Here is a 27,789-nt window from a genome sequence, read left to right as displayed (position 1 = left end):
AATAAAATTATGTTTATCTGTTTATGCACACATTTATAACTCTGTGGAGGCTTAGAAAAACAGTTTTGTACAAAAAAAAAAGGTATAGATTATCCTCTATGAAGATGATATTTAACTAGACAAGAAAATTTAGTGGTTACACATTGAAAACTGAACAAGGCTATTACCTTATGAAGAACTCTGAGTCTATCTCCCATGCACCCCTTTTCATGCTCTGGAGTTGACACATGCCCATCCTTGTGAGTCCGGGGATAGCAAATAAAATCCATATAGGCTACTGTATAGGGATATGGACTCACATGATCACCATAAGACATAAGGGCTGGTAAAAAAAATCTACACAGATCTGTTGCAAGTTGTAAATAGATTGTAGGAGGTTGGTAGTCACCTCAGTTCCACAACAAAAGTAAATCTCTGTTATATTATGCTGCCCTGTCATAAGACCAAATGAGAAAGTTAGACTTCATGGAGGCTTATAAAGTTTTGTTGGGCTGGACCCCACCATCCCCAAGTTAAGATCTGTCCCCACGTTGATGTCCAGACAGATGGTATGAAAATTTCCCAGCCTTAAAACATATAATGCACAGAGATGGAAGCAGCTATGCAGTGATGAGGACAATCCCCTCAGAAAACCCGAAATATTGTAAATAAAGGATAGTCAAACAAAAAAAGATACAAGACTTCTGAGAGAGTATTTATTCCAACTTGTCTTTCTATTCTAGTCCCCAAAAACAGACTGTCCAGTAAGAGTTATGCCTTCTTCAGTCATGTGCTACTTCTGATGTCTGGACGTGGAGATAGATTTTTTTGGCCTTTGGAGCACTTTGCCTGCAAGAATAGCAAGACATCAGCAGCAAACCAGGAATGATGGTGTTCAGAGAGCACTTAACTTCAAGTACTTGCTCTGCCTTTTTCCCAAAGAAATTGAGCATCTAATCCTCAAATCCTCTAGATTTTCTCTGACTCTTCAGTAGATACTTCACTCACCACACAAGTAGCTGCTATCAAGTCTGCCCTTTTTCTGTTCCACAATTAGTTGTTTTTTAAAGCACAAATAACTTTTATAATAGTGTTGCAGCAGTTTTGAGACTAGTACAGTTATTTACAAGCCAGTAAAGACTTATGCTCCTTGTTTTCAGATGCCTAGGTAGACAAGCAGTGAAGAGAGAGTCCAAAATCTCTCCAGCTAGAGTCTGGGAATTAACTGCAAATTTTTGGAAGCATAGGAGGCAGCCAAGTAACTCCCGGGCTTCCCAAAGGAGCTATGGGCAAGGATTTTGCACAATTTCAAGTAAAAGTTGCTAAGAGTTCATCATTCTGACTCACCTGTGAAAGTTTTCAACATCTTCAACAGTCTCAGGCAAAACTCGTCCTTTAGTTTCAGGTAGGAGCAACACCAATCCACCCGCAATCAAACCAAGAACGGCTTCAAATCAAACAGATGCACAAAGAACTTCTTAGCATGTACCAATTTCCAGTGTATACACCACTTTCTTACTGCCTGACACAAAGGACTTGCAAATGGCATTTTATTTCATTCTTCATACAAGATGTGCACACCAAGGCTCTATACTGTTATACCACATCTGGCTGCCATGTGGAGACAGCAATGAGCCAAGATCAGTTGTTATGCACTGAACTAGGGCATCTCAGACTGGACAGAGAATCCTTCCTTTATAGAGGAAAGAACCCTCTCTAGTGTGAGAGTATGCCAGGAAACATACACAATTTTTCTGCTATTCACATAAGATTATAAAATACATACAGAATGGTGATTAACTTCTTCACTGATCATTTCTTTTACTCACTTTGAACATGTTTGGAGTCTATATTTTCAATCTACCAAGCACTCTTCTAAATGTCCTGTCTGTTGAAAACTGCATCTTGCCATTCAAGACATTTCTCTATAAATAGTGTGCTGATCTAAAGATTCAGACAGGTCTTGCAGACCCTAACCTGAGAGTTCAGGTCACTAGTCTGCAAACACTCATCTTGTATTTATTTACCAGCCTCTTTCCAAATACCTGGAGGATAGCCAGTTAACAGACTGTCAGAAGAGCTGGTGTAACAGCCATGCTTGTACTCCATTAAATAGGCGATTATGTGAAATTCTAGGTTTTGGCTCCTGGACTGAAAAATTATACCTCAGAGAAGAGCAGTAGTAATTCATCAGATTTGAATCCATCAAATATTAATCTCATCAAAACATTTTTCAGCCCTTTGCCATCTGTCAAACCTGTATTCACCTCTAACTTCCTTCAAAGTGCAAGGAACAATAATAAGGGCGAAGGAGACATGAATGCATAAACAAGCTCCAGGTTGTTACAAACTAAAGGCTATGACTTGTATAGACAGGAAGGGGCTTCTGCTGAACTTGGAGCAACTGCTTCTGTGGCTTTTCTCGCTCTTTGAAACTTGGGCCCCACTGCTGCACTCCAGGAGTGGCCAGCAAGGAGATGGCACTTACTGAAGACTATCAGTGGCAGATCATGCCAGACTTCCACCAGTCTGTAGACAATGAATGGGACGATGACTCCACCAATATCACACAAGGATGAGCAGACCATCACCCCAAGGTTCCTGGTTCAACAGCAAAGAGATCACATTAGCATCAGAGTACTGTAGATGGAAGGGGATGGATAACAACTATGACCCTTGCACAGGACAAATCCAAGCACTACATGGAACTTCAGATCCCTCATCTACCTTGGTTGCCTCCACTTTTCCTTTTGTTTCAGTCACATGAGTTTTCACCTGCCTTAAAGAACTTTTTTTTTCTTTATTAAGCTACCTTTTTAATGCATTTTAATTGCAATCTACCTGCTTTATGTTCAGCAGTACTTGTGTATTCTGAAGCATTTGAGGATAACTTGATTTAGCATAAGATGTAACATGCACCTTGCCCTCAACTGCTTGTTTCCAGGCCAAATGCCAATGGGGAGGAGGATACACATACCTGATGTATGTTGGATACAGTTCAGTGTTTACAAAGCAAACCATTTCAAAAGCCATTGTGATTCCCATTCTCCCGATGCAAGCAGCAATCACTTTTAGCCAATGTATATCTGCAGACAAAATGTGTTTAATACATTTAAAATTATCCCAGCGATTTATCAGGTGTCAATCAGTACACCAGTGTTATTTTAGGGGGACCTCCAATCCCATGTTACTTAATGTTTCTAAGGGGCCTTGTTTTATCTGTGTGAATGAGGAAATGGGAACAGGCACCACCACATGAGCTGTGGCACAGGGACCACCCCAAAGCAGCACGGAGGACAAAGGTGCTTTGAGGTTTATTATTAGCAGGCCTAGAAGTCAACCTCGTTTCACTTCTGCAGCACGAGAAGCACCGCTAAAAATCAAGAAGGCAGCACTCGATGGTAGGCATGGGTTTGCGAACCTTTGGGGCTGGACCTCAAGGAAAGGGAGATGTGGGTGCTGTTCCCAGGGCGTGAAGCCAGGGCGGGAAGCCACCAGCACATGTCCTCACCCCGGTGACTCACCCTCTGGGATCAGGGCTGTGACAAGGCAGGCAGCCCCAGCCACCAGGTTTGACGCAGCCCAGGGGTAGCGCCGCCCGACACGGTCGATGGTGACAATGATGATGAAGGCAGCTGGGAATTCAACAAGTGCAGAATAGAGGAAATCCAGATACATGTTCCCAGCAGCTAGTCCCATGTGCATGATGAGCCCCTGGTAGAGGACGGAGCTTGTGAACCTAGACAGAGAAGAGCATCCCGCCTCTGTTAGTCAGTCGAAGAACAGAGGTCTGTTTCCAGCTGGAGCCCTCAAAACCAGAACTTCAGAAACAGCTCTCCAAAGTTATCTTCTTACCAGTTGTACATCAAAATGAATGTGTTTTTTCTCATTTGTGGTGTCCTGACAAGGTCAATGAGTGAAGGACTCTGCTTTCCACCATATTCCTCTTCAAATTTAATATCCTGTGGAAGAGCCAGTACAAAGTACAGTAAGTTTTTACTGGGAGGAACTCATAGAAGGGACTATCATGACGTTTACTTACATGTACTAGCAAACCCTTAGCTCACCTCAAAATGGGAAGGCATCTTTTTCCGATTCTTTTTAGCTATATTACTGACAATTTTCATAGCTTTGTCATTTTTTCCTTGAGATATCAGCCACCTGGGAGACTCTGGGAGGCACCTACAACATGAGTGGATGCTATTATATACCAAAACATAAAGCCCACATAGTGTTCCCATGTATGGAGTCCCCTCAAGGAGCCATTTTCCAGTTGTGCCATCACAGGTTAAGAAGTAAACAAGCTGGAATTGGCTTACCAATTCACAAATATGGGAAAAGGAAGACAACGCATCTCTTTCTACTATTCCTAACTTCTTAACCCACCCAACTTCTCAAATCCAAAGCACTCAAACTGGAAAATATCAATCAAAAAGAGAGGAGAGAATCCAAATTAAAGATGAACCCACGTGCCTTCTTTTTGGTTGGATCACAAAAAGCTACAACTTTTTTCCTTAAAAGAACATGTTAAAAAAAAAAAATCTGTTACAGTTATGTCAGCATTCAACAATTTCTCAATAACCACCTCTTCAGTGTAGGATCTGCTAAATTATGTCAAAGCATTTATTTTCCTTCATTAAATGCTTCATGAAGCTAATATGTGATATTAAACCACTCTCTCCCAGTGTTTTTCAAAGTGGTCTTTCTTTTAAACAGAAGTCAGCTTCCTATTTCCCTCTCTTTTTTGCTGCGTACCTCCTCTTTGCACTAAGAGGTGTGCATAACCAAAAAGCAGTGCCAAAACTCCCTGAGTATCAAGCCTTGGGAAGCCATAGAAGCTAGTTTTCGGGTCATGGGCAGAATTTTACCAGTAGTAGAGCAGGAAGAAGCAACTGGGCAGAGTGACAGTGAGCTGCAGCCACCGCCAGTGAGGGATGGCGTAAGCAATGGCATCAAAGATGAGGAGCCCAACGGAGAAGGCCGTCTGGTAGAGGATGCCCACCGTCCTCCGGTACTTTGGACCGACGACTTCTGTCACTGCAAACATGCACAGAGACAGGTGAATGACAGCTCAACCATGACTGCTCAGCGCAGCAGTAACTTGCTCTGCAGGGGGGCTGGAAGACCAATACTGTGTTAGCGCCCTGAAGAAACCGTTTTGGCAATCCTGGGCTTCCTGGCATAAGGCCTCCAAACAAAAATCCCCTGGTGCGCCCAGAGGAAGGTTTGCTTTTCTGTCACCCTAACTCTCAGCAGAGGTGAAGACACGGCTTCTGCTCTTAGACTGGCCTAAGGCATCCAGTACTGTCCTCTGCTGTAGAAATCTCTTGAGTAAATCAAATATTCCTCAAAGTGCACAGATGGATTTTGTTATAAAACCTAACACCAACCTACATAATGTCTCCAACCCAATAACAAAACATCATATTTTGTTATCTAAATGCAGCTTTTCAGCCCACATCTCACTCCAACTATATAAGAAATGCTTGTACCACAGGATGGCACACAGCTTCCTGGTCAGGATGGTTTCACAACTCATCTGCACTTTGCAACTGCACATCACAGGATAGACCTTACAGGTTAAGTCTTGTTGACAGAGCTAAAAGTAACTATTCCAGCAGGCAGGCACAAGCACACTCACAATTTTGCATCTGGTTTTGTGATTTCAAGAAAGTAAACTAATTAGAAAAAGAACAGAAAACAGTTATTCAGCACCTGAAGGAACGGCTGTGTTTTGGAGCCATGGATTAGCTAACACTGCTTGGCCAAATGATGCACAAAGACATCTCCTCAGGCTTGGTAGGACGGAGCCAAAATGCAGCTGAAGGGTAGAAAAGTGTCCCAGGCGAGCACAAGAAGGTTGCTCTGTCTTTGTGCCCTTCCCTGGGCATTCAGTATTGGCCACCCTTAGGAAGAAGTTACAAATTTAAAGGGGCTTTGGGGCTAATTCTAGGTGACTTCTCTCTCATGAGAGGGTTTCAAGAACCCAGAAGTAAAAAGGTGTGACTGAGGAAAAATACCAGGATAGGGCAAATCGTTGTCCTATAGGGATTTCATGCTCTAAAATGGCATAAACCTCCTCGGAAAAGGTGATGAAGATTTCATTTGTGCCAAGATATTTAAGAGGCCAAGCAAGCATATGTACAGGATAGAATAACCATGTATTGTCAGAAGATGGTCTGGACTGTGGGCTAGATGTTTTTATTTTATTTATATCAGACATCTAGATAAATGGATTAGCAAGATGTCTCCACTAAAAGACGTAACATTTTAGAGTGTTATTTACATTTTTATCACAGTGAACTGGATCACTCAGAGCTACTCTGTACAGCCACCTGACATCCTAATCCAGGTAAGGCTCTGATGGGCAGCATTCAAGATATTTAATTTGCTGCTCAGGTGATTGTTTGGTATTGAGTTTTTTTTGACAAGAGCCAGAACTCCACACCAGAGAAGCCCCAGGCAGCTCTATAATGCACCAGAAAGTTGAGATGGCCCCAACCCTACTGCCACACAGCTGTGCTTCGCCACCAGACATGATCAGTGCAAGACGTTGGGAGAAGCACCAGCACAGCCGGGCTCCTCGCATTGCTCTGCAGTCCCCCAGGTTGGCCTCCACTCAGACAAGCATGCAGATACCCAAACAGCATGTCTTTCTCTGAGCAAGTACATGCTGTTCTTCTGTTATTTTTAGGCTGTAAAGCCTCTGTTTGCCCTTTAATGCTCTTTGTGTCATAAAAATGCCTCCAGTTTTCTCCACCCTCTGCCTGCTTTTTTAATGGCTCCTCTGTCATCACCCTGTCTGTGACTGGGCTGGAGCGGCTGCAGTCTGCCCTGGCACCGCCACCTTCACCAGCCAATGCTAAGGGGAGGGAGAGGAACACCAGGGGACCAGATCTGCAAAGGGGAACTGTACCATAGGAAAAAGCCTGTTTTGAGGTAACAGCCCCAATATACCACTGCTTGCTTGAGGTTTGAAGGCTACCATCATTAGGGACAAGCAACAGTGTTTTAAAAATACTCCAAAAAGTCAAAGAGGGAGAAAACTTGATAAAACACCATGGGAGGCATTTTTTAAGTGGCTTTTGTTTATTGTTTTGTTTGGGTTTTATTTCTCTCCATCTTCTGCAGCCAGTCTCACTCCTGGGAAAAGGTCTGAACTCACCGAGGATGTAGCCTGCAGTCCAGCAGCCCTTGCTGACCAGCCCTTGCAAGAAGCGGAGGATGACTATCCACAGATAAGTGGGCACGAAGACCAGAAGGATTCCACAGACAACGTTTGCAAGAATTGTATTTAAGAGGCAAAATTTACGGCCAAACCTGTATTTGAAGATAATACAAATAAAGCAAAACACTAGTCATGAAAACATTGGCTTTTTAGAGTAATAAGAGCTTTGTGTATTTTTGGAAAAAAATCCAAGTTTACTGTACAAAGGATAGACGCATACTGACTTATTCTTAGCCCATCACTAATCCGCTTTTCAACTTCCCGAAAAAAATTACTGTGCCAAATGCTCTGCAATTCCACAAAGGCTTTCAGGCTTCTCGGAGTAAGAAAAATTTCCCAAGTTAAAGAGCAGCAATAGTCCCATATTTACATATATTTGGACTGTGACTGTTATCTCTGAATTTCAGAACAGGCATTTTAGTAATTTGGTTTTTATAATGCAGTGAAAGTATGGATTAATATTATGAGTCTGATAATTCAGCATTACCAGAGTAACAGATTTATATACCCCAATCTTAATCCCCCAAAATCTTGTATGTATAGATCTTGCTGTGAGTGGGCTACATTTCGCAGCTGGATCAGCTCAGAGCCTGCTGTACTAACAGTCTCTTGGCAGGAGGGGAAAAAGGGCTTTCAAATGCCAGCATTTGTTTCTTTTTAACTCTGGCCACAGGCAGCTGTTTCTGCTGGCTCTGAACAGGGGTGCCAAAGATGCCAGGACACAGGGATTTCTGAACTGGCACTCCTGCTTATCTACCTGGCAATCTCTGTGACTATTATTTCAAAGTTTCTCCAGAGGAAGCAAATGTTTCCAGGCTCCAAACCAGCATTTCCTGGCTTTGGTTAACACCCTCAGGCTCTGGTGTGACACAGTAGAGAGTATGGGGCATACAGTCCTAAAATAGCCCTCATGGGCTCTGCAGGACTCGCAAGTCACCAGGTATGACCCAAGAGACAGAGTACTCCCTCCTAATACTGTGACTGAACACCCAGGTTGCTGCCCTTATTTTAAAAAGATCAGAGATGATACAAGTTGCACAGCTTTTCTCTGCCTTTACCTAAGCTCAGCTGCTGAACACCGATAAGGGAGGTCAGAGGGTTTTACTGTCAGCCCACACGTACCTGTCTGCTATGTAGCCAATGTTTATGGAGCCAATAAAAAATCCAGCATTCACAGAAGACTGAAAGAGGTCCAGCTTCCAGGAGTCTTCACACACCAAGTTAAACTAAAAGAGCAACCACAGTTAAAGCAAAAGAGTGTAATGAGGAGCTGGCTCACATCCACAAGTCTCCTTCTAATCAGTTAAAGATTTAAACTTGTTTCTGGGTCAGTGCCTGTTTTATCAGCACCCAGAAACCCTCCTGGCTAAATTAAGTGTCCAACAGTAAAAACAGGATGAAGCCCTTGAGCAGTTTCCTGGTATTTCCCATTCATGTCTCTTCTCTTGTTACTGGAAAGAACATACATAACTGACGTATCAAGATCAGGACTCTAATTCATGTTAGGCCTTGTTGATGAAATCATCATGGACCTGATGATCATCCTGGGTTTTTCAAACATCTTTTTTTGCGGCTGATGGTGAACATGTCTAAGCAGTTCTGGCTGCCTCATACCCTCACATGCCACAGTAGTCCCTGCAGACCTCTCAGGACTAAGGGGGATTCCTTCACTAAATGATGCTTGCAGAAGCCAGCCTCATCTTGCTTCCCATGGTCCACCAGCTCCCCAAAGGAGGGTGGGAAGATATATTTGCATCTGCCCCTGAGGCCACAGCATCTTCTCTCTGCTCTGGCTTTTTGCTCAACTAAATTGTCCTACAGCCTAACGTGTCTGAAGACCAGGTATTTTGTATCTAGGGACAAGCTTTATACCACATGGGTACACACATATATTTGCCATCTGGTCTTAGTTATCTTACTTAAGTAGATATACATAAAAGCTACTGGAGAACAAGTTATCTCAATAAGCTGTCCTAAATATGACTGAGAATCCATTCCCATTCTACTGGTAGCTAGGTTTATCTAAAGCTATGCATCTTTAATCAACACAAAACCAGATATTCCTCCTCCTGATGCTCTGTGGGGCTTCCCAGAAGAAATTCTTCCATGTGTAACTGTTTCCTTCAAGCAAAGTTACATGCTTCACTTTGTGCTATCCTTTGCCTTGCTTAGCTGCCAGAGCAAGGGAGAACATAACAGAGCCTGAGAGCCTTCACAGAAACAGTCACATCCAGAAGCAAAATACATTGCCAAAACGCACAGAGGCATATGACATTTCTGATCATCCTGTGGAAGAAGCGGCCCGCGGGCCTGGCCTTGCACCACCTTCAGAAGAAAAGGAAAGATGCCTGATGTGAGAGTGTGAATGCACAAATCCACACAGACTTCAAGTTTTCAGCTTCCCGCAGTCTCGAGAGATCATGGTAGGGGCATCGGGATCACAGAATCTGTCAAGCCTTTTGCAATAGATGTGCCCACTACTCTGCTGCTTTGTAGAAGTCCTAGGTCACCCTCCATTTGAGGTGTCTCACTTCCTCACTTTAATATCACGCAGTCCATACTTCACTGAAAGAAGTACACTTAACAGTACACTGCCTAAAATTTAGCTCCAACCTCTTACAAAACTCTAAATGCTGAAGCTGCTAGAGCAGAGAATTTACCTGCTCCTGTGTGTGTGTGTTAAGACATACGGGGGAAAGAATCCTGACCTCCACCATCTCTAAAAATTTGGTGGAACTTTCTATGACAAAATCAAGTTTGTCACCCTAGACACTGATTTGGTTTTAAAGTTAAGGCACCTAAAATCCTGAAGTACCCTAAGTAGATTAAATACTATTTTCAGTTTATTCACACATCTTCTGAGAACACAGAAGATTTTTCTTCAATTTATTCCTGAATTAAGCTGTTTAATTGTAGGAGGTGATTACCTTTTCCCCCCACCCATAGTCATTCAATCATATTTGAAACAAACTTTAAAAGATTTTCTTCATTAAAAAAAAGGTATCAAGACCTTCACATCTGGGCACAGATCCCAGAAAGATAGGGAGGATTGTGCAGCGTGTCTGCTCAGGGATCAGCTGGTTTTGTTTGCAGCACTGCAAGCTGCTGCTCCCTCACAGGCACTGTTTACACACCTCCACCAACTGGACCTCTCATGTGATAGGAGTTTCATTCAGATCTGGACTTTATCTACCTAGGGATTTATTTGCTGAAATATGCTTTGCTCCCCAGCTGGAGATATAAGCCTCCTGAGCAGACAAGGCAACGCTTCACAGCAAGGACAGAGGGAAGACAATTTGCAAAGCGCTCTGTGCAAGTTCACAGCAAGAGGATCCCCTTGTCCAGGTAAGCAGATGTCATTTTAACACAGCCTAGGCTACACCAACCCTCTCCCATGTCCCTCAGCTTGCCATTAACTGAGGGGACAAGGGAAGGGGGATATTTGTTTGTACCTCGGTCACGAGAGAGGTCCCTGGGGTGTCGTAGACCCAGCCGTCCCGGCAGGGACCAAGGGGGATGGCGCTCCAGTTGCCCATGAAGCTGCCGAGGGGGTCGGTGCAGCTGACACCCGTCATGTTCCAGTCCACCTCATACCTCCTGCAGCGGCTGCTGAAACCGGCCCCATGGCCACCCCACTCGGGAACCGTGTAATTCAGCTGCTCCTCCAGGCTCCAGCCACACCGCTGGCTCAGCTCAGCCACGCCGGGACTGAAGCAGCGATGCTCGGGGATGAACCCGAAGAAGACAACTCCCACATACACCGGGGTGAAGGCAGCAGAAAGCAAACACAAGACAAAGAACGTTTGCTTCTGGAACCTGTCAAATTCTCCAACATTCTCCAAAATGTCATCTAGTGTTGGCATTTTGGCATCAAAACCAGCCCAAAAACCTCATCTAGGTCTTCTCTGAAGCACTGATATATTTAGTTGGCAGCAAAGCTATTTAAGTAACAAAGACATTTGACCAAAAGTCAAGACTAACTCCATAAATTATTAAACTACATGTTGCAAGCTTTATTTTTTAGGTTTCATTTCAAATCAGACCTTTATTCACCCAGGAAGAATTTGCATTTAACCCCTAATCAGAGCACGTATGTTGCTTTTCTCCAGAAGAGCCACTAACAGCCACAGCACTTTAGGGGTTTTTTATATTAGCCAAATCAGCTCCTCAAAGACACATTTTAAGGAGCAAGCATAGATGAAAAATTCCACCAGCATGCAAACAAATGAAAAGTTCAGTGTAGCAGTTGTTGGGCACTACACGTGAACAAGGCTGATCAGCCAGGTTCTATAAAGAATAGGTAAGTACACTGTGAAACAGAAGTGTCTCTGCATTGAGCCATATAATGGTAAAAGAACAGCTCTTCTGCACACTCCAGTATCTTGTATGTCTCACCCCTGCAGCCACCCTCACTTTTCACACTCCTCTATTTCCAAGGAAAACCTCTCCCACCTACATCAGGGAACACAGTTTTCACCTGACCATATTTTTGCAGTGATACCAAAGTTAAAAGCATTCACTAAGGAATTACGCACTGGGAATAACTTTGGAAAGCCATAATATTAAATACACACAGCCAAAACAGCTCTTTCTTACTGTAGATGACCTGTAAGGCCTTAGGTAGAACGCATTGTGAAGCAACCCCCAAAAAATCCAATTATCTCAGGCTCCAATGATACTTCATGCTGTCTATGGATAGACACTTGCTACTCCAACACCTTCGGCTGACAAGAGCTGCTTCCATCAGAAAGAAAAATGAAGATGACATTTAAAAGATGGACTACTCTGTTGATCACTCTACAGAGACACCTGGACAGGCTGGAGCCATGGGCTGAGGCCAACTGGAGGAGTTTCAATAAGGCCAAATGCTGGGGGCTGCCCTGGGGCCACAACAACCCCCAGCAGCGCTACAGGCTTGGGGAGGAGTGGCTGGAGAGCTGCCAGTCAGAGAGGGACCTGGGGGTGTGATTGACAGCCGGCTGAACAGGAGCCAGCAGTGTGCCCAGGGGGCCAAGAAGGCCAATGGCATCCTGGCTTGTGTCAGCAATAGCGTGGCCAGCAGGGACAGGGAAGGGATCTGACCCCTGGACTGGGCACTGGTGAGGCCGCCCCTCGATTCCTGTGTTCAGTTTTGGGCCCCTCACTACAAAAAGGACATTGAATGACTCGAGCGTGTCCAGAGAAGGGCAACGAAGCTGGTGCAGGGTCTGGAGCACAGGTCATACGAGGAGCGGCTGAGGGAACTGGGAGTGTTTAGTCTGGAGAAGAGGAGGCTGAGGGGAGACCTCATCGCCCTCTACAGCTCCCTGAAAGGAGGTTGCAGAGACCTGGGGATGAGTCTCTTTAACCAAGTAATAAGCGATAGGACACTCAAGTTGCGCCAGGCAAGGTTTAGACTGGATATTAGGAAGCATTTCTTTCCAGAAGAGGTTGTTAGGTGTTGGAATGGGCTGCCCAGGGAGGTGGTGGAGTGCCCATCCCTAGAGGTGATCAAGAGTCGGGTCGACATAGCGCTGAGGGATCTGGTGTTGTTGGGAACTGTCAGTGTTAGGCTAATGGTTGGAATGAATGATCTTTTCCAATGTAGATGATTCTGTGAAAAAAAGTAAAAAATGGTCTGGAAAGTGACTTGCACAGTTTAGACAACCAGGCAAAAAAATTAACGAGCTCCTCTAAATACACTCCAAAAAATAAACCAGCTTAGGCAGGCATTCTGGTCCAGGGACAGAACCAGAAACAGTTCCACACCTAGTCTCACTGTCCATCAGCCATCAGAGCAACAGATCATTCCCTGCATCACAGAGGCATGCCCCCTCCACTCCTACCTCCTCTTCTCAGGCAGGAATGGCTGAAGCAGGGTAACGAAGGACACCTCTCCTACAACCACTTACAGCTGTGTTACCCCAAGCCCAGCACAGTACCACCCCACACCAGACCTTTACCTCCATGGCTGCAGAGGCTCCACATGGAGCTGGGGAGGGGGACAGGGACACAAAAGTGCACAGCAGCCACCATGCTCTCAGCCTGCTCTTGCAACCTCCCTCAGCAGGAGGATGCGTGCAGCCAGCTGAGGCCAAGGAAACTGAAATCAAAGCCTGCCTGAAACATGAGAGAAGTTTAAAGCCATTAGGCTGTACCTTAAAAACACACCCAAAAGCCTCACATCACTTCTTTCCTAGCAGTTTTGCTTAAACTGTTGGTAATGATGTGCATAAATTCTGTGTGAACTAAAAAAAAGTTAGATTGAGATTGTGCCTTTTTTCCTGATTTCCCAGAACCCTCTCTGCAGTCCGGACAGGGGTTGGGATGGCACTGTGCCATGCAGGTGGGTGCTTTAGAAGCTCATTTCCCAGGGAGTCGTGCTGTTGACTGGCAGGGGTCCTGCTCCTCGCACAGCCATTTGTACATACTCAACTGGTCCCCACTATTCTCATAACACTTTCCTCCCTATGGTTAAGCAGGGTATTCTACTGGAAAGTCTCGTAAAGCAAGTCACACATCCAGCTCTGAACAAGAGATTGTCAGCCTACCTCCAAATGCCTAGACAAAAAGTGAGCAATAGTTCCAAGACTAGGCACTGAAGTCACTCACCACTGTCAGCTGCATATTGGAAATATATCGTTGATATTGCTCAGAGAAGCATCCCAAGGCAGAGTACCTAAGCCTCATTATGCACAGTCACAACAGAGACCATGCAGTGTTATGCCTTAACACCTGAGAAGTTATTTCATACAGCAGTTCATGGATCAGACAACTCCAAGATGCCAGCCTTGAAGACTTGGAGAAGGCAAGCAGCCGCTTTCAACATCCATTTACTGTTGCAATGGTAACTGACAGTATCAAAAATACACTGTCAGGCCTCTTGTTCCCCCAAATTAGCTTAATGCTAAATATAAAAAAATGCCACTTTCATAGAGTCACAGAATAGTCTGGGTTGCAAGGGACTTTAAAGATCATCTAGTCCCAAGCCCCTCCCTTCCACCAGACCAGGTTGCTCAAAGCCCCGTCCAGCCTGGCCTGGACACTGCGAGGGAGGGGGCAGCCACAGCTTCTCTGGGAAACCTGTTCCAGTGCCTCATCACCCTCATAGTAAATAATTTCTTCCTTATATCTAATCTAAATCTTCCCCCTTTCAGTTTGAAATCGTTATTCCTCATCACTACACTCCCTGATAAAGAGTCCCTCCTCACCTTTCCTGTAGCCCCCTTTAAGTACTGGGAGGCCGCTATAAAGTCTCTGCGGAGCCTTCTCTTCTCCAGTCTGAACACCCCCAACTCTCTCAGCCTGTCCTCATAGGGGAAGTGCTCCAGCCCCCCAATCATCTTTCTTTTAAGCACGACAAAATGCAGCTTTAACCAAACTGATTTACAATTTCAGTGATAACAATACAAGAGGAAGAAAATCTAAGCCTGATAAAAAAAAAAGAATACACCACTGGAGCTCACCTATATATTCTGATCTTCGTCATCAAACGTCAATTCTCTTTGAGTAATGTGATTAAGATATTAGCTATCATAGCAAAAAAGGGTATCACCAGGCTGATGAACAGCATTACAGACTAGTGTAAGAAAGATTCCAGACTTGAGATGTGGGATTTGGAATACCCACTTCATACCTTTTATTGAAATTGCTGAATACTTTATATTACACTATTTTGATTCAAAATGGAGTTTTTATAAAAAGAAACCATTATTGAAACTGAGTAAGCCAGCCAAAAGGAACAATGAAAAAGTTTCAAAAAATTCTGACCAACGCATGTATGATGCTTTGAAACCCTACCATTGCCCATAATTTAATTCAGGAAACACCTGGAGAAGAGCAAGAGGAAATCTGACTTGCATTCATTGCCAGCAACATTTCAAATCAATGACCGTGGCCACAACTGTAGCATAAGAGCTAGAACTATCAGAAAACATTGGCCCATATTTTTTTTTCTTTTAGTTAATACAGAGAGAGGCACTGTGCCAACGAGGGCTCCTCTAGTTGTTGGGCTTTTCTTGGCAATGACAAACTGGCCAGTGCAGATTGTATTGCAGGAGTTCTGTCTCTATGTCACTGAAAACTCTGGTTCTCTGTGCAGTCAGCCTAGTCCAGCCATAATTTACGGGAAAAAAAAAAAATCTTTGGGTGCTTGTCAGCTGCTTAGGCAAATACTGATGAAGTCAGTCATGAGACCAGTACCAAAAAAAAAAAGAAATCATGCAAAGAACAGCAACCATTTCAGGCTAAAGCTATACAGACTTGTACCTTTCAGTCAATACCTTTGAACCAATGATCTGTTTAAATTAGAATGGATATTCAAATTTACAGGATAAATTAAGACCATTTCTAAAATTTACATCAAATCATCCCAACACACAAAAGTTATATTTTTCCTTGTCTTACCATGGGTGAACCCAAATAATAATACCCTGCCGGCAGGAAGAACATGTTGCTATTAAGCAAACCTGAGTAGTGAGGATCAATAAATACAAGGAGTTAAAATGCTAGTAGTCAGATAACTTGAGTCTCAGGAGCCAGGGGCTTCATTGAGCCTTAATCCTTTCCTTTCAAAGATTTCTCTTTTTTAAGCAAGCATTTAACATCTATGCTGAGGCTTAAAAAAAAGTGTCCTGGCTAGAGAGAGTCAAATAACTCAGCCAACTGGATGTTAGAAATCCAGTCATTACTGAACAGATCATTGTAAACAACCAAGAAATCTTTCTCTTCTTCCCTTTTCAATGGTTTCTTGTTAAAGGCAAAATTCAGAAAAATCTTTCAGGCTGAAGTCCTCATATTTGGTTGGAAATGTTGTCCCATTATACATAATCTCTCTATATATATTTTTGATTAGGCACAAGAGGGATTATTAAACATTCAACAAGTCCTCATCACTATCATCATGAAATGATACTGTATTTGTAGAGTTCTGTGCCTGCTGCTGGCCTAGCTTGGCTTTTGCTTTCCATTCCTTTCCTCCATTCAGCAAATAAGCTTTGTCATCACTCCCAAGACTGGGTGGCTTCTTTTGTGGGTGCTTTGTCTTGTCTAGTCCCCTTCCTGTCTGAATCTTTACATCTGGAATGGTTAACACTTCATCCTCACTGTCCAGGTCATCCACATGGAGAGAGGTAAAGGCTTCAGATGTAACAGACTTTGTAATGTGACCATTCTCCTGCCCTCCTTTTGCTGTTCTTTGATTTGGTGCTGCAATTTCCTCCATGAGCCACTCTGTTTCATTCTCATTAGCTTCTTCTTCACTGTTTATCTGCAAGAAAAAGAAAAATGCAAGTGGAGACTACACATACCACCCTAGACTGCCACACACTGATCTCCCCAACTGTCAGACCCCACACAACACATGGCCTTGGGTTTAACTTAATCATAAGATAGTAATAATGCCATAGCATGCTGTTACTATTGCTTTTCACCATGTCTGAAACAGACTTCTTTCTCTCCCTGTCTATTCATGTGTTATTTGGCTACTTATGGACTGCTCTTCATTTCCTCAACTCTATCTTTCTTTCCCATTTCACCATACAAATGTAGGTGTTTCTTGCTATGTGGCCATACAGATTGGTTTCCATGCACTGAGGAACTAGGAATTAAGGGAGTTTATTAATAAAATCTTCATATTAAGAAAGCTTGACAAGAAACAAAACCTTCGATTTTGTCGGTGTATTACCTTTGTGTATTTGTAGGAAACACCAGATGTTCTTCTGCAGCAGTTCGTTATCTTGTTTATTACAATTTCCCTAAAGAAGGGGAAGACGACTGCATTAGGGAGACTGTATCCTCTTTATTAGCCCTCATTTTTCTTCACTGGATTTTTACCATCAACATAAAGCACTTCCCCAAGCAAGCTATTACACAGGGACACTTGACCTTGAACCACTTCAACAAAATTCAGTCCCATGATGATGTACATCTTCCCCCTTACCACAGCCTCAGTGTGACTGCTCTGAAATACCTCTGGCCTTTACATCTAAGAGAAAAAAAACCACAAACGTGTCTGGAAAGCAAAGAACCAGCAGGACTTGCATTTGTTCCTTCCTGCTGTTATATGGTTCCAGCTTGACACTATGAAAGAAGAGGGATATCAAATACTAACAGTATTGTCACATTGTTTTATCCTCCTTAATCGCCAGCTGTCCACAAGAGATTAGCCCAATTCAGTTGTGTACTCCATCCCTCTTTACCTGGGCCTTCAGTAATTGGGAGTTCAAAAAAACAGCAGTTTGACAGTTGATAGTGCCAACTGAAAAATCAGAACTTAGAAGTCTGATTAGATGTTCGCTACTTCCTTCACACTGAGGAAACCAAGTCCTACCAAAGGAACTTCTAAAGCCTCCCAATCACTTCTTACCTCCTCTCTTTTTTGTAGAATAGCAAGATTATTAGGCATGCAGTGAGAACAACCAGAAGGACACTCAGCACAGCACCAACAGCCTGACTTCTCCTTGAAAGGCCTTTATGTACTTGGGCCTCCTGATCAGTCTGGCGCTCATTGCTTCCTGGATCATTGGTTGATCTAATAACATAAATTGGGAAGAAAAGGACAAGTAAGATCTACTGACCAGTTGCATCAAACTGGATTAGAATCAGCAGATTCAAAGAAATTAAACATGCCACGCTGTCCTGTCAGTCCTACCTAACAGCTGTAAAGAACTGAATTTAGGGGATTTCATTCTAATTAAAAATCACTGGAGGGAAAAAAATAAAGGTATGTACTGTGCCTAAATACTGGTATGCTTTCCAAAGGTGCATAAAACTGATTACAGTCAAGATTGAAGTACATGATTAGGCACTCTAGAGCTTACAGAGCAGCAGCTATCCACAAAAAGCTGCTATTTTAGAACCAAACCTACACCTGAGCAAGCAGCAAAAGCTACAGCAATTATTTACCTTCCAGCAGACTATGGCACTACACAGATCTCAATAGCTAATGGCCTGTTTAAAGCAGAATAAACAGTTTCCCTGTGTTTTCAAGCTAGCAGCCAGAAAGTGAACAGTCCTAGAAGTAGTCACTCCATTCTTCGCAGTGAGGCTGCCTACATGTCAACAATGCCATTAAGCACCTACATACAGGCACTCTGCTTTTAACACTGCCACCTCATTAATCCTTTTTGCAACTGTAGATAAGCGATCATAATTAACTGTAGAAATGCCTCATTATTCCTACAAACTGTAATGATTTCCACTCCAGCCTAAACAAGTAGGCAGATAGAAAGGTCAGTCCTTGCCAGGGCTTTAAAGTTTTCCAGACAGTAAGGCAAAAAGGACAAAAAAACCTTACCCAAATACTGGTTACTCCTCTCAGTAACATGAAACAGCATGTTCTGTTAGCTACAGTAGGTTTTACTTAGTGAGAACAACAATATTAATTCCACACCGTGCCTCTCCACTTCCTGTTCAAACAAGAAGCTTTAGGTCCAGATTAACCTGGCAAGCTTTTATTTAGTGGTCATGTGCCAAACATGATCTACATGAACACCAATTCCATCTACCCATGAGTCCACTGATTTTTTAGTTTCTCATTTTTTCCACAATCTCTGTGATGAACAAATACAGAAGAGCCCTTTAGCTGAGAAGTGCTGACAAGAGCTGCTTTCAGAAAATGGTTAACTACTCACATTAATGGACACACAGCAGATGTGTACCAGGTGAATAAATACTGGCAATCTGCTGTCTCATGAAGGAATTCAGGGATGCCTTCCTTTACTTGTGGACTGCAGTGGAAGAAAATGGTTGAAGACACAAACTTTGATTTATCTTTACCGCATCTGGAGTCTGATGAAAATATGACATCCAAGTCATCATCTACAACGAGAAGAAAACCTTATAGTTTACTACTTCCTGGAGAACACGCTATAAATGTTAGACCCTGGAGAGTTATGTTCTGCCGTAACAGCTTACACTTTGCAGTATCTGCAGGTGAGTTTATACTTTTATGTAGCTGATCCCATCAGTTACTGTGGAACAGTGGCCTAAGCCCTTCACAAGAACGGGTAGCTAAAGGAAATCATTGCTTATGCAGCACAAGCACAGAAGAAAACTTGGTCTCCTGTTTTCCATCTTGCATTGTTTCTACCAAATTCTTTCAACAAGTGTCAAGCCCAAACCCTATTAGGGCCACATTCGCAACTGAACTTACACAGTAAAAAAAAAACCCAACCAACCTCAATTCTGCTACACAGACTCTGGATACCTTTACAGAAATGGATTAGCACAGATGTTGAAACAAGCACCATTTTCTGATGAAGCAATCACTCGGAGTATCAGGCAATTCTGGCTAGCGAGCAAGTACTTACCCTCAACATAATATTTAGCTTTTCTGGCAGAACCGATTCTCCGAAAGCGACGTTCATTAGTTTTAACCTGGCAGATGTTTGCTCCAGAGCATTCTGGAAAACTTGAGTTTCTTATACCAGAAAGTTGAATTTCATAAACATATTTATCGCCATTTGTCCGTATGTCACCAGAAGCAGTGTACAACCTGAGGAAACAGAGGATAGGTCTTTCCTTAAGTCTGAACTCACAGATTTAGGTTATTCCCAAGATGTAAGACTGGCAACAGCAGTAGCTGCTACCACCGTCTGATTCCAGAGCAAGTTGGAAGGACCGATTCAACAACCAGAAAAGATGCAGAACTGAGGCTTCCTCCCTGATCACTACAAATTAGGATTATATTTAGCATAAATATGATCTAAGAAAGCACAAAAGCAAGCTTTTCTAGTTATATTGGGTGTATGAACATATAAATACCTCCAAAGGATTAAGATAAACTGGAATCAAAAGCATGATTCAGCAGCTCATACACAAGCTAGCCTACTGACCATAAGAACCACACTGTGTGCTCTATAGCCATAATAAATAGCATCGCTTAGCTGTCTTCTCTAGAAGGGTAACTAGTTCTACCATGTTACCGAAGTAGTATTTACAATTTTATCCTTTCACACTGCTTCTCAGAGTGAGAATGCTCTGGAGATTCATAGTTATTTGTTCTGGCCACCTGCTCAGAGGCTGAGCTTGCTCAAATATGACTTGGCTTTAATCTTACATTACACCAACTTTTATTTTTGTCCTGACTTCCTCTCCTCCTTCATCCAGACCTGTTTGATGTTTGTTTTTTCTTTAAGCTTGTAATGCTATCACCACATTTGCACAGCAGGTTTTTCACAACACTTCTGCTCAGTTACTCTAATCCTACATAATAATAGTTTATGCCCTTCAAGTAGAGTTTGTTCTTCCCATAACACTATCATTGACATTAAATATAGTAGTTTTGAAGAGATTCTGGACCAGAAATCTGTGCAATATGTAGTACAGTCAGTGTAACTGCTGGTCCTCCCCTGCCTCTCCTGAGTTCAGTCACGCTCAACCATTCCTCCAGAGCTGTCCTTCCTCACTTTTAAGGCTTCTGAATGATCCATACAGATCATCTGAGCAGGTAAAAAGGGGCTACATAAAAAGACAAGGAGTACTCTAGGTGAAAAAAAAAAAAAAAAAAAAATCAAGTTCTCTGGCACTGAACTAATGTCTACATACTATGGAAGAGACCAATAGGCTACAGTAGAGGTCTAACATCAAGGTGAGTATGTGCAAGCTTTAGACTAGTCTTGAGTACACCTGGACATTCTCAAAGCTATAAGCCCAGCTGTGAGCTGCACTATTAATCACACCTTTAAGTCATTGGTACAAGGTGAATTCAGCGCTATTTGCACTTGACAGTTAAGAAGTGTTAAGGCAACATATTCACACCAAGCTCTCTTTTCTTGCAGTACAGTTTTGGAGGACTAAGGTGTTGTGGTTTAAGGTGGTTGTTGTGGTTGTGTTGTTTTGGGTGGGGGATTTTTTTGGAGGTGGGTTGTTTTTATTTTTACTTACTTGTAATAAACATCCCCTAAAGAGAAGTTTTCCCCAGTTGCAGGATTAATAACTGTTCCATTCACCACTTCCACCTCCTGCTGCTTCACAGCACAAGCTGCACGTGTGTCCCAAGCGATGTAGTAAGCACAGTTTTCCTCATCAATCCTACCAAATAACAGACACAACTTATGATTCCAGGAAACAGCAGCAAGTGCTTACTAACTTGAGAAAGGGAATACACGTCGCTGCTAACCCATGTGTGGGAATGTCCTGCCTAAGCATCATGATCTTCAAGGTCTTTTCCAACCTAGACAATTCTGTGATTCTATCATCATGCCAAGAGTAAACTAAAATAGCCAAGTAGTACTCAAAAGCAGCTACCCGAAGAGTTACACTGCACTTTCTACAGTTCCGAGACCTGAAAAGGCCTGGCTGCATTTGAACTTCCTAATTCAAAAGTTCCAGAAGTCAGAGTGTATCACAGGGTTCTATCAAAATATTTTAGTTAACAAACATGTCAGGCTGCTCTTACCAGGTTTAACATGCTGCACGTTACTTAACTAAGACAAGGAGTATACGCTTGTGAGATTTTACTGCCTAGTTCAGAGAACTGTCTAGGTTGGAAAAGACCTTGAAGATCATCCAGTCCAACCATTAACCTAACACTGACAGTTCCCAACTACACCAGACCCGTCAGCGCTATGTCAACTCTACTCTTAAACACCTCCAGGGATGGGGACTCCACCACCTCCCTGGGCAGCCCATTCCAATGCCTAACAACCCCTTCTGGAAAGAAATGCTTCCTAATACCCAGTCTAAACCTTCCCTGGCACAACTTGAGGCCATTCCCTCTTGTCCTATCGCTTATTACTTGGTTAAAGAGACTCATACAGAGCATCTTGCTCAGTTTCCTAATTCTACAAACAATATACAGTTAATCAAAACAAGACTAAGCAAAAAGCCATCAAGCTTTCTTAGTACTTGTGACCATGCATAATACCTTACTTTGGACTGCTTTTAGTTAAATAATCCCTATTGAGGCAACAATAAACCATATTAGCTCAATTACTTATCTACAGTAAGTGTTCTCCACTAAACAGATTTTGAGCAAAGTTAAAGAGTGGTTGTACTACAACTGACATGGAAAACAAAAGCATCCCAGCCACTGTCAGATCTAATTCGGAAGTAGAATGCTTACATTTTTGCCCAGAAAATGTAAATACAGAATACAATTTACACAAGTAACGAGTGCAGAAACTCCAGAAGATTCATGCCTTACAAGTACAGGCCAAGGATTATTTTAGGGATTGTCCTGAGACTTACAGTTTACTGGAGAGGTACAAAGGAATAAACCATGAATATCAGCGGTATGTTAATTTCTCACTCACCTCTGCAGCACAGGCAGGCCAACTGTTTTTGCACACTTCAGTTCTATAATTGTCGTTACTTTCTTGTTTTTCCTACATTCCTGCCCACTGGAATAACTAATATACACTGTGTCACCTAGAACAGAAAAATGGCATCCCTCAAGGTTTCTGTAAGCAGCTGTAAAATTCCCTTTGCTCATTCTCCAGACTTCATTATTTTAGGTTAACTTCAAAGATTATTTTTTCCCATGCACAGACCATGTACCAATTACAGCACTTCAGTAATTTGAGGCCTTCACACTGATGATCATTTAACAAAAAAATAAAAAAATCTCTCCTCGAACACCTTTGTGTTTACATCATACCATATGTTCAGGCCACAGTATGTCATAATGAATGTTTACATCTGAGACATTTTTCAGACATAAGAGTAAATGAAGACATCCATTTATAAATGAACTCGGGCAATCAACACATGCAAAACATCCCATTGTTTTTGTAGCTGGATGGAAAGTTTCCCTCAATTTCACAAACTCAGCAGTGATATAAAAAAAATATTCTTTAAACTGAAAACTTTGGTAAGGTTGAGATTTTTATTCCTTTTCTTAAGAAAGAAGTCATCTTTCACATGCGGCTTTAATTGAAGAAATTAGTGGACATAAACCAAGTCTTTCAAAACAGCATGAACAAAAATAATTCCCCCTCCCATAATTGCAAAATCACAGACTGGTTGAGGTTGGAAGGGACCTCTGAAGGTCATCTGTTCCAAACTCCTTGCTCAAGCAGGGCCACCTGCAGCCAGCTGCCCAGGACCATGTCCAGATGGCTTTTGAGTATCTCCAAGGTAGGAGACTCCACCACTACTTTGGGCAACCTGTGCCAGGTGCTCAGACACCTTCACAGTAAAAGTGTTTCTTGACGTTCAAATGGACAATTTACTACTTACTGCTTTAATGACAACACTATTTATTTGCTTCAATGTTTTCTCATGACTTAAACACCACTTTTAAGTTGGAGTAGTAGCATTTACTGGTTTTGATTCTAAACAGAAGATTAACTTAGAAAGGTATTTCAAAATAAAGGTTTCACCATAATGTAAGAACCACTATAGCTAGGTTCTAAGATTTAACCATCTCTATCTCGCTACAGGAACAAAAGTAACTACCTGTCACATTCAGCTTCTGCGTATGAACAAGTCCAAGAACTTGAACATCTCCATTGTTGCTTTTCCTGCAAATACTGGCTCTTTCAGGGCAGCCTGTGGGTCCCTCATGTACCCTCTGACAGAGATTCACATAGTACCTATAGAGAAAGGGATAGACAAAACTTCTTTAAAATTAATTTAGGCTCAACTAAAAAAATTATATGAACTTTAGAATCCTCAGGGGAAGTTAACTAAGCTGAAATAAATTAATTACTCTAGTTGACAGAATAAAGCAAGTACTAAGCAGATTATTTCTAATTATCTTTTCCAAGTAAATGACTGTGCAAAAAATTTGATCATTTACCAGATTAGTTCACTAGTTAATTTTGACCTACATCAAAACTAGAAATTGGAACTGAGTTAAGAAGTACCCAAAAGTTTTTTCAGTTACAAAGGTTATTGTCCTAAATTAAGCATCTCTTCAGAGCTATACCTGTTAAGTTTTACTAGAACAAAGGAACTAGTAGCAAGGAGGTGAATGAAACAGTTTTGTTACCCCACAGTTTATCATAAGTTTAGAATTAGATGCTCTCATGTTATCAGTTAATTTCTATTTGCTAACTGGAGGGGGAAGGCTGGAAAGGTTGATGACTTCCATTCATTCCTATTTTCCTCTAGGTTGATACTTAAAGGAATGGGGGAAGAAAAAGCCCTACTTAAAACTTTAAACAAAAAGTTACACACTTGAGTCATTAAGATTTTTGTTCAACATGATTAAGAAGCAAAAAAATGCATTTAAACTACAAAATGACTTTAAGACAGCAATTCTAAGAGAAAGCCTTTAAAAAGCTTTTAGTTTAGACTTATTCATCCTTTTAAAAGGGTTACCAATAGAGGAAAGGGGTGAGGATGCAGACAGTAATTATTCATCCTCTTCTGATAAAACAGGTTCCTTTCTGGTTTTTTGTCTATATGCAGTGTTAAGAACTGACAGCTTCAAGACACTGTCAGCAATTTAAAGAGACTCTGACCAGGGACCAAACACAAGTACTGTGCCACATTACAAGTTCAACTGTATTGATTAGCATGCTGCTCCCTGGGAGTTGCTCATTACTCACGAGTTGCCATTATGGAAAAAGATCCATGAGCCTGTCAGGGAAGAGAGCATTCTCAAATCGTAAGTTCTGTGTTTTTGGACAAACTTGCACTCCATTTTCTTGGGAGGACAAACAGCTTGAGTCTTCCAATCAAATGTCACAGCACAGCCAAGTGTCTCACTCAGAAGGTGTGGTCTCCCAACACCAGCATTTTCATCACATGTGAAGATAATGGTAGATTCCCTTCTTGCAGTTGCTGTAAGGGGGAAGGTTGGTAAAAAAGAAGGAAAAAATACTTTGCAAGAGGATTTCAGGCACATATGGATTTTAGTGTAGCAATTTTGCTGCATCAACGGAAATCTTAATCGGGTATTGCTTTAGATAGCAAAGAAGCACAAATGCTTTACCTAGCAATTTTATTCCCTAGGTTAACTTTCATGCTTTTTAGAAAGTAGTGCTCCTTCCAAAAGGACTGATCTCCAAAGCAGTCACCACTTATGAATTGAACACTCATGATCTAAAAGCATGAACTTATTTCAAAAGTAATTTGCTCACTTGAGTAAAGTCAGGTTTGTCACACATTCCTTGTCAACACACTCCCCCATTCCTTTACTTCCATTGTATTGCACCAGAGGTCTTTTGCACAGCCTGATAATGTCTAAATCCCTGTGTTAGCTCAGATCCTTGCACATGAAGTATAGGAAGTTCTTACCGTTACCACAAAATCCCCACTTTCCATCTCCCTGGTAGTTTTCAGTTGTAGCACACCATGGCCTATTCTTTTCTTCTGTAATACATTCCTCATAGGTCTTCCCTTTGTACTTGAAGGGGAACACACAAAGCTCTCCCCTTTCAGTCACTGAGAAGGAAAGGTATAGTCTTTTAGTAAGATGCAATAGAATAGCAGGCATCCCATATTAAGGACCATATCCAAAGCCCGTCCTTCAAGACTACAGAAAAGTCACAGGCAGCAGCAGACAACAAAAATACTGAAACACTGAGTCTAAATCCAAGTAGAAAACTAGGATGTAGTGTACAATTAGTTATGATCATCACTACAGAAGAGTTGCACTCTCTCTTCTAGGAGATAAGTATTGATGTTGCAGATTAGTATGGTGCATCTGATTTAATGAAACTACATGCTTTTATTAACATATTCAAAATCCATGTTGCTTCCCTTCTACTGCAAGAAAACCTCATATTTTAAAGGTGAAAAAGCTGACGGTTTTTTACATAAAGAGTGGGTCTGCTTCAATCTCACCTGGAGGGCACCGATCACCTCCTGTATACTGCAAGATGACTGTTTCATCCTGGTGGCTGTAGTCCATTTTCATTTCCTTTATGTTTCCAAAAGATGACACACCACTTTCAGATGTCAGACACACTGCCCCATCTTTGCATTTTCCCTGAGGCAAGTCTGCTGCCTTACTGCATACGCCAACATGGTAAATCTTGGACCCAGAAAATACCTGTGTGGACATCCAGAAGCATCACAGACTGCCTCAGAGCTTGCAGTTAATACTTACAAAGAATCACACAGTTGCTTTATAAACCAAGTTTCATGCAGTACTTGCATAATGCAGGAGGAAAAGAACATAACTAACTTTGCAAGTCTGGCCTTCATTAATATGGCAAAATTACACAGAGTGCACCCACAGGACCAAGGATATAGTATGTTCAGCAGACTTGTTTTCATGTTCAGGATTCTGCCACAGGTGAAGATTTCTCTTTCCTTTCCCCATCAGTATATCCATGAATTTCCCTCTCAAAAACATGAAAAACCTAATGTTATTCCCTCTAATATTATTCCCTCTCTCAGAGGCCAAACAAATATCAACACTGACTAAGCTGCAGCACATGCTTCAGTCTCCTCTCACACCCTAGGATGCTTAAAATAAGCCCTTGCTTCAGTTTTAAAATGTTGATAGCAATGAGCAATTTAAAAAAAAAGAAAAAAAAAAAAAACATATACAGCACCAAAAGACACTACCTCAAATGATCTTCCAGAAAGGCTGGTCAGGTTAAAAGTATAGTGTAGCTGTTCATCAGTCACAGAGCAGCCTAAAGTTTTCACTTTATCGGGACACACAACCGGAGTTTCCCACTCAAACACAAAACTGCAGTCAAGTTTCCTTATCATCTTTGGCTTGCCCTGTTACCAGAGAACACAGCAAAATACATTAGGCTTAATTTTTGAAGTTTATTATTTTTTCTCCATTTTTCCACCTGCCCTCCAACAGTTAACCTCAGTAATCACCAAGGCTAGACTTTACTGACTGTAGGACAAATATCATGCCTTCATACTACAACCAGTACCAAAAATCTACAAGTGAAGTACATTCTACCCAACTCCAGAAAACAATCAAAGCAGTAATTGAGGTACACAAGCTTTCTTATTAATCAGGGTTGAGGTTTTAGTGTTCAGTTTAGTTGCAAGCAGCAACAAAAGTGAGAGCACTGCATTTCTTATTCTCTACCTTGGAGAAAGTTCACTGAGTTAAGGTTTAGAAAGAATGCTGTTTCCATTGTCATATTTTAAATAAAAGTGACTATGGACTGTGTAATATTCAGAGCTGCCCAGAGTTTCAGCTCATACCCTGTGTTGATGGAAAATGGTTCCACTGAGTCTCTGCAGCAAGCTCTAGTTTGTCGAACATCATACTTAAGTGCTTCTCTACAGTTTGTTAAAGCATTCAAGAAATTCATGCAACCTCAATTTAGTGTTCAGGTGTCAACACAAAATAAAGACATAAGTATTTAAATGCAGATTTTTAAAGCTGTGTATGACTATGGAAGGGGTTACAACACAGGGGAAACATTTCACAGTAACAGTTTTACAAAGTTACCCTGGTTCTTGTGTTGGCTTGTGGTGCAAGTGCAAGCTTTTGGACCTAGACAAGCTGCAATACAGCATTAAGTTTAGCACCAGCAATAAGTTATCGCTACATTACTTCAGTGGAATCTGATCCCTGAAACCATCAGAACCTGCTACACTCAAGCCTAAAGTTCATGCACTCCATGAAATTTTATCTGGTTAAGAATACATATACTAACTATTTAAGTACTAAGTATTTAAGTAGTTAAGAATACAAATCCTAAGTATACTCCTCCTTGTTGAAACAAGTC

At 41.9% G+C, this 27,789-nt stretch overlaps 2 protein-coding genes across 2 annotated transcripts in view; both read right to left on the bottom strand.

The window, feature by feature from the left end:
• Positions 1–693: 693 nt before the first annotated feature.
• LOC141969248 (solute carrier family 22 member 2-like) lies at positions 694–11,216 on the bottom strand. The gene is made up of 11 exons (XM_074924826.1): positions 10,660–11,216; positions 8,330–8,433; positions 7,145–7,299; positions 4,848–5,016; positions 4,047–4,161; positions 3,835–3,941; positions 3,504–3,718; positions 2,957–3,065; positions 2,468–2,580; positions 1,327–1,426; positions 694–828 (listed from the first exon to the last, which is right to left on the bottom strand). Exons 1-11 carry the CDS (start codon positions 11,068–11,070, stop codon positions 762–764), a joined length of 1,665 nt encoding a protein of 554 aa, XP_074780927.1. The 5' UTR covers positions 11,071–11,216; the 3' UTR covers positions 694–761.
• A 3,585-nt stretch (positions 11,217–14,801) lies between these two features.
• The window catches only part of IGF2R (insulin like growth factor 2 receptor), a 59,496-nt gene continuing 46,508 nt past the window's right edge, over positions 14,802–27,789 (bottom strand). Inside the window, exons 37-48 of the mRNA XM_074896632.1 lie at positions 26,654–26,815; positions 25,925–26,132; positions 25,376–25,522; positions 24,685–24,919; positions 23,588–23,724; positions 22,444–22,558; positions 21,074–21,220; positions 19,498–19,682; positions 18,820–19,006; positions 17,553–17,717; positions 16,872–16,941; positions 14,802–16,454 (exon numbers count right to left, since the gene is read on the bottom strand). Coding sequence (XP_074752733.1) covers positions 16,056–16,454; positions 16,872–16,941; positions 17,553–17,717; positions 18,820–19,006; positions 19,498–19,682; positions 21,074–21,220; positions 22,444–22,558; positions 23,588–23,724; positions 24,685–24,919; positions 25,376–25,522; positions 25,925–26,132; positions 26,654–26,815 — 2,157 coding nt within the window. The 3' untranslated portion in view covers positions 14,802–16,055. The remainder of the gene's footprint in view (positions 16,455–16,871; positions 16,942–17,552; positions 17,718–18,819; positions 19,007–19,497; positions 19,683–21,073; positions 21,221–22,443; positions 22,559–23,587; positions 23,725–24,684; positions 24,920–25,375; positions 25,523–25,924; positions 26,133–26,653; positions 26,816–27,789) is intronic.

The sequence above is a fragment of the Athene noctua genome, chromosome 1, assembly GCF_965140245.1.
Source record: "Athene noctua chromosome 1, bAthNoc1.hap1.1, whole genome shotgun sequence".
Classification (NCBI taxonomy): Eukaryota; Metazoa; Chordata; class Aves; order Strigiformes; family Strigidae; genus Athene; species Athene noctua.
This window is presented reverse-complemented; position numbering and strand designations above follow the sequence as displayed.